The following is a 7,264-nucleotide window of genomic DNA, read 5'->3' as shown; positions in this document are numbered from 1 at the left end:
GGAAGCAAGAGGCCAAGGCGGCCAAGGAGGAGGAGAAGGCCCGGGCCGCCGAGCGGGAGGCCAAGATCGACCAGTGGAGAGCCAAGTGCATCCAGGAGGTGGAGGAGAAGAACCGGGTACGGCTCCGAGCAGGCTCATCCTCCTCCCCCAGCCGCACTGTGGCTTTCCGGGGACCCCTGCGCGTCCCTCTGGGCTCAGGGCAAGGTGGTGGAGCCGGGGGGGACCTGCTGGTCACGGGCTGTGTCTGGCCCAATACCTGGCTTTAGCCCCTGCTGGTCTGTGTGTGCTGGAGACATGCTGTTTTCAAGGCCTGCAGTCTTGCTTCCAGCTTAAAAGCCTTGATGGGCACCTGGGCTTTGCCATACTCATGTCCTAGGCCTTCACAATTGGAAGTTAAATGGTTTCTGAACTCTCAGTTGCATGTCCACCTGCCCCACACTTCTCACAGCTTATGGTGGTCAGTGCTGTCTCAGTAGGCTTAAGTCTTGTCTGTTGGCTTCATCCTGGTAAAGCTTTTTTGCAAGCTTTTCACTATTACCAGGAAGAAGAATGGCTCCAAAGCATTAAAAACCCCTCTAATTAGGCTTGTTAGGGAGTGTTGTTGGCACCTTTGTGTTGGCTGGTGGTTAGAGAGCTACCTTTCTGCTGGTGCCGAGTGTGCTGCTGGGGTGGCACAGACCAGCTCGTGGGAAAGGTTTTGTGTTCAGTCTGTGGCACGTTAATGGTGTTTAATTGCTGAGCTCTAGAATCGGGATGGTTTATGGTTAGTGTTCTTCCTAACTTTGTGTGGTTAAAGGCTGGTTATCTGGCTTCATGACTTCAATAGTTATTTGGCCTAATTTTAGGAGTTGCTCAGCATTCTTTCTTTGTTTCTTGAAGTCTGTCATGTTTTAGCTTTTTCATCGAAAGGCAGGGTTGGATGGTTGAGTTGACTTGCCACAGCTGGGAGGTTACTGAGAAGTTGTTCTGATCACCAGTGCTCTGCTGGTCTTTTTGAAAGTTCTGTTTCATTCTTGTCTGTGGATATTTCACACATCATGTCTGCTTCTTTTCCTCCCTTTCATAGGAACGAGAACTTAAGGCTGCTGCAGACAGTGTGTTATCTGAAGTAAGGAAGAAACAAGCAGACACAAAGAGGATGGTGGACATCCTGCACGCATTGGAGAAGCTTCGGAAACTGAGGAAAGAGGCTGCTGCCAGGAAAGGTTAATGATGAAGGTTTTTACCAAACTTTTCTAATTGCACACCCACGAAATAAGATGTTGTGAGTGCCCTGTGCTGACTGGCAAGGTGCAGCTTGGAAAAGCTGTTTACTAGTGACTTTACTTATGTTGTTTTCCAAGAATGGTTAAAAACTGCTGAATACAGTGATTGTGTGCCTGTGTTTCCAAGCTCTTTCCTGATAGAAGAATTACTCCAGTGAGATAACTGTTAGCAAGGTTAAGCTCATGTTCCTCTGAGACTTTTGCCAGCTCCCCTCTCAAATCTGAGAACAGAGCGCCTTCTGAATGTGAAACTCAGAGTTAATTCTCTCTCTGTACAGGTGTTTGTCCACCCCCCTCAGCAGATGAAGCATTTGAAACTCAGGTAGAGAGTCTCAAAACGTTGCTCAAAAATCGCACAGAGCTGTATGAAGCTGAGGAGAGAGCATTAAGAGTTATGCTGGAGGGAGAACAGGAGGAGGAAAGGAAGAGAGAAATGGAAAAGAAACAGAAGAAGGAAAGAGAAAAACTACTACAGCAGAAACTCGAAATGGATTCCAAGCTGTTTGGGGATCCAGGTAATTTCTGCGTGCCATACTTGACAGTGTTTTTCCACACCACACCCCCATCCCATAGACACTGGGTGTAAAATGCAGGCACAAAAATAGTTGAGAAAGAAAAAAATCATCCACTGGAGTAACGTATGGTGTGAGGAAAAGATGGGATAAACACAGTGTGCTGTTAACACACGTGATGCAAGAATTGTGTAGTTCCTCAGTGTAGACTGCACTGTAGCTCAAGACAACTTCATGACGTTTTGCAAGAAGAGGTTGTACATGAAGCTAAAGTGGGACTAAACAGAAGAGACTGAAGACTTGCAGCACCCAGCAGATGCTTCAGTCTGGTCATTTGGTGAAGGTGGGACTCAACTAATCAATCTGTTATGATTCGGTGTCCCTACGTTCCCCTTGTTTAGAAGATGGAGACAAGAAAAGTTCTGCTGGTCTTGACTGGCCTCTGACAGGTCTGATGAGGAGATGTGCAAAACATGTGAATAGTCCTTAAGAGATTACACAGGGATTTCATTTCCAGTTGTAGCTGGGAAGTAGCAAATGAGCTGGCAAACCTGGGGCTTCCCAGACTTACTAGAATCAGTCTTTCTGGTTTATTGAACAATTTCTGTGTTTGTGTTTTTAACAGATGAATTTCCTCTAGCACACCTACTGCAGCCCTTCCGAGACTATTACTTGCAAGCTGAGCATTCTGTAGCAGCTCTAATCCAGATCAGGTAAAACCAAACTCTTTATTCTGTTATCAAAGGTGACGAGTATTGTTTGTTGACATTGTAAAATTATGGTCCTGTCCCCCCAGGTTGGAAGGGGCCTCAGGGATCATCTGGTCCAACCTTTCTAGGCAAAGCATGACCTAGACTAGATGTCCCAGCACCCTGTCCAGCCAAATCTTAAGTGTCCAGCTTTGGGGAGTTTGCCACTTCCTTTGGGAGATTATTCCAATGGCTGGTTGTTGTCATGGTGAAAAATTTTCTTGTGTCCACTTGGAATCTTCCCAGGAGTAACTTGTCCCCATCACCCCATGTCTTTTCCATGTGACTCCTTGTAAAGAGGGAGTTTCCACCTTCTTTGTAGCCACCCTTTAAATACTGCAACATGGGGATAAGGTCTCCCCTGAACCTTCTTTTCTCTAGGCTGAACAAACCCAGCTCTCAGCCTTTCCTCACGTGGCAGGCTTCCTTATTTCAGAGCACAGTTTAGTGTGTTCCATGTATTGATCTGTATGGAAAGATGCCTGTGTGGGTGTATAAAAAATCTTATTACCAAACCCCTACCAGCTCTCCTCTGATCCACTGCTCTCTCTGTTAAAGGCATGAATGGGATCAGTACTTGGTGCCAGCTGATCACCCTGAAGGAAGCAGCATCCCTCCAGGATGGGTTCTTCCAAGTCTCCCCACAAACGACACTTGGGCCACCGCTGTCCGATAACGCAGTAATAGATGGTATGGGAGGAAAGTTTCATTGTAATGGCATGTGTAGAGATGAGAGGGTCTGAAGAGGACGTGTCTCATCCTCTGTGTCAGTAGCTGGGTACTGGAATGTCATGAAGAATAGGACCTGGTTTTGCTATCTGACTCTGCAGGGAAATACCTGAGCAAGCCCAAAGCTGCTGGGCCTCTCGTGGTGTGGAATTACAATCCTGCTGCCAGTTTTTGTTAACGAATCTCAATCTTAATAAAGAGACATTGCTGACAGGAGTATTTGTGCCAGTATTAACATCCTATTTTTAGTGGCTTTTATCTTTACAAGCCTAACTCCAGATGATGAAATCTCCAGAAAGAAAGACTTAAGTGGAGAAAAAAAATCATTAGAAAACATGTTTTTCTTCTGAAGTAAAGCATGTCAAGCATCGCTGTCAAAATAGTTCCTGTATTTTTGTGTGTAGAAACCAACCCATTACAAGCTTAAACAAATGGTGAAGTACAAACAAGACAGGGTTTTTCAAGGTTGATTAAAGTAGCTGTTGACATTTTACTTTTGTGAACTAAAACTGGTACCACAGCATGGAAAAAATTCCCAGTTGTGGTGAAATAGGTCAGACAACCATGTGAATATATATGAATTTGATGAATAAGCCTCCTGGAAAACAAACAGTGAAATCTGAAGTCTAACCCACTGTAGTTGGGTTTTGCCTATATGGCTATATTTGTATAGGGACAGCTCATGTGTTTAATATTTGATTAAAAACTGCAGCTCTATTTTGTAAGTTGTTTTTTGTACAGAATGAGTAAAGGAAAATGGAATTTATTTTTTCTTGGTTTTGAAGTGTTTTTACTCCGAGGGAGAGATCTGTCTTAGTACTTGGCATCAAATACGAGTCCAGTGTGGAGAGAAATGCTGTCACCTACACGGTGACAAGAGGCATCTGATTCCAGAGCCTTCCATGCTCTGGGCAATTTGCTTCAAACAGTGGCAGGGTGTATGGGTTTGGGGCTTTGCTGGGCTGTGCAGATTGTTGTGTAGCATCTTTCCAGAGCTGCAGTTGTTAGTCTTGCTTAGCTCTACCATGTGGGAATGGATTTAATCTCTCCCTTACCTCTTTACATCACAACGTGGTGTAATTCATGGAGGAGGCAACATGCAATTACCTAATTCAACACTCTCAGGCCTTATATATAAAGTTAATAGTTTTTAGCTGAAGCTTTACATTGATTTCTGTTAATACAAGCACACAAACTAGTTAGTTTTGATGGAATTGGAATTAATCTGAGTGCAGAAGTTTGCAGTTCTTGCTCGTGTATATCACATACCTACAGCACCCCAATATCCAGATGACTGAAGTCCCCAGGAGGTGGGGGTTATGATTTGCCTGTCTGAATGTCCTCAAATCCCTGCTGTCGCCTCCAGCATCAGGTCAGATCCTGAGCAGTCTCACCTGATGGAAAAACAGGAGTTCAAATAGTGTGAAAACAACTGCAGACACAGCTTTAGTTTAGGAAGCTCAGTGCCTGGAGGGTGCTCTGCTTAAATAGTTAGGCTCCTTATCCCAGTAGCGTGTCTGATGGGGCTAACTGCTTAAGCTACGATAATCTTAAAACTGTCACAGTCAGATGCTTGCCTGATACTGCAAGATTTAAAGACCTGAGCAGCAGATAAGCCAGCAGTGGAGGAGCAGCCCTGTTCTCCTGCCTGTGAGGAGAGCTCCATGACTTCAGCTGGAGGTAAGATAACTTCCTATTGCTAATATAAACAGGACTTGGAAACGCCAGCAAGTGGTGTGGGTTTAGATGTAACCCAGGCTTCCTGTGGTTTGTTCTACGTGTTTGCTGTTGCCTAATGACATCTGCATTAACATGTTCCATGTTTTTAGTGAGGAAGATGTTGAAACCACAGATGGGAGAGGAATGTTGGAAATCTTAACTCATAAAATACATGCAGACAGGGTATTCTTAAAAAAACCTCGTATATTCAGATTTAAGATTCAAATTTGTTGAGCATAATCTTTCTAACTATTTTCAAGTTTTGAAAACTATTACAGCACAGAAAAATAGAGGGATTGGCTCTGAGTTTTTGAGACTCGTTATGTTTGTGAGCCCATGTCTTTGATGTGAAGAGCAGGGCTGGCATGGAGCATCTGAGGTCAGAACCTTTGCAGGAGCTACCTTCTGCTATAAGTTGGTGTTTATGGCTCTTGTCTAATAGTGTGTTCATGCTCATCACTCCTCACCCCAGTGTACTTCTGTTTTTTCTATATAATGGTTTTGGGAATTAACACTTTTTGGAGCTTTTCTTAAGGCACAGTATTTATGCAGTTAAATAGTGAGATACAGTATCATAATCTCTCCGTATTCATTGTGGCTTCAGACACACTCACTACCCATCTCCATCCCTTAAAGTGTCATTTAAACCCAAGTAAAGCCATTCTAGGTGATGGACGATGAGATACCCCTTTTCCTTCCCACCTTTGTACCACATGGCTTTTGGGAAGAGGTGATTCACAGTGTGAACTGCAGGGAAGGTCTGTCATTTCTGCAGTCAGGGGCTGCACGCCACACAGAGGAGTGGGAGCAAGGTGGGAGGGGGTGGCTTTGCTTACAGAGGTTTTACATGTTGTCTTTTGTCAGTGCTGACGTGGATTGTAACATACCCTGAGCCCTCTTAGGCTGGGGAGCAGATGGCCTGGCTCGGAGCAGGCTCCCAGCACACTGCCTGTGTCGCGTGTGAGCAGCAGCACATGTGTGGGAGCCGCAGAGCAGGTTTGGGGGGGGCTCTGCCCACACTGCAGCCCCGGGTGTTAAAGGCTCCAGGAGTAAGCAGGCAAGTGCCAACTCTTGTGACTCTGGTAAAAGCAACTGAGTTGCACTGAGTGATTGTTCGTGGTCTGAAAGCCCTGTGTTAGTCCTTTGCTAGCGTAAGAAACTACCCCCAGTGCCATTTCCCATGATAGACCTTTGTTTTTGCAGTAAACAGGCAGCTTTTTAACCCTTTCATGCATTCATCTGCTTATTTTCTTTTAGTGTTTATCCTCTTTGTCATAGAAGCCGTTTCTTTTCATAGGTAAAAAATAAAACTGGTAAAAGCACTTAGGGACATCACACCAAGTATTGAGTGTGTGTCTTGGGGATGACTGCTGAGACTTTGGGATGAGTAGGCAGGTACCAGGACTCAGTGGAAGGCTGACCAGCTCTTGCCAATATATAAAGGAAATAATTTTGCATGCATTGCTGGGAAGCTGGGGGCTCAAAGTTTCGTGCAGCAACTAATGGCTTTGTACTAAATTGAGACATTAGGAGCTGATGGCTCCCTGCAGTAGTATTTTTCCATGCCACCACTCCCAGCTGATCAGAAATGTTTCTCTCCCCTGATCTAAAAAAATCACCACACTTAAAATGAGTAGATGTTTTTTAAAAGCTCATTTTGCTTTACAATGGCTTGACCCCAGAGCTTGCCTGTGCCCCAGCCTCATGGTCTGGCCAGGGTAAGCTGCTGTGGCACTGGCACAGATGCCCTTGCACCAGCTCCCTGGGCTGATCTGTGTGACAGCTTAACAGCACGTGGCCATGTGTGTGAGCTCTGCAAGCAAGGGAGTGCTCAGGTCACACAGAGAGAGGAGACCTGTGGGCTGTCCTGTGTCCTCCATGGCCACAGTTTCTGCCTCTGGAACTGGGAAAAGTGCTCAGTCTGTCCCTAGCTTGGGAAAGGGACGGTGAGATGGGCAGTGGAGGGAGAGGTGGGAGGAGGGATGGAAAGCAGTGGTGGAAAACACTTCAGGATCTCTGCCAAAGGAAGATGAAAGCTTGGTCAGGTCCTGCTGGCTCAAGCTCAGAATAGCAAAGGTTAGTTCAGACAAATCTGCCTGGTATCAGTAAGATTTTACACATCTGGTCATTGCACACTGTGGTTTTTACTCAGGTGGCAGCATCTCTAAGGGCTGTTTTCCTTTTACCAGCATCACTTTCTCCCCTTCCACCCAACTTAGAAGGTGCTAGTCCTGCCTTTCACAGTTGTGTTTCACCCCTTCCTCCAGCAGACAGCAATCAGGCAGCAGTG

The 7,264-nt window shown here is 45.5% G+C and overlaps 1 protein-coding gene across 1 annotated transcript; it reads left to right on the top strand.

Annotated features, from left to right (window-relative positions):
* Window positions 1-5: 5 nt before the first annotated feature.
* Window positions 6-3,321, top strand: PDCD7 (programmed cell death 7; the record flags this gene model as incomplete). Its single annotated transcript, XM_010016084.1, has 5 exons — window positions 6-116; window positions 1,067-1,205; window positions 1,544-1,780; window positions 2,403-2,490; window positions 3,085-3,321. Coding segments are annotated over 5 exons (693 nt in total), but the record flags the coding sequence as incomplete, so codon positions are not given.
* Between the last annotated feature and the right edge of the window lie 3,943 nt (window positions 3,322-7,264).

Source organism: Nestor notabilis, unplaced genomic scaffold, assembly GCF_000696875.1.
Source record: "Nestor notabilis isolate BGI_N333 unplaced genomic scaffold, ASM69687v1 scaffold25156, whole genome shotgun sequence".
NCBI lineage: Eukaryota > Metazoa > Chordata > Aves > Psittaciformes > Psittacidae > Nestor > Nestor notabilis.
The sequence above is the reverse complement of the archived record's forward strand: the minus strand, read 5'-3'. Positions and strand labels throughout refer to the sequence as shown.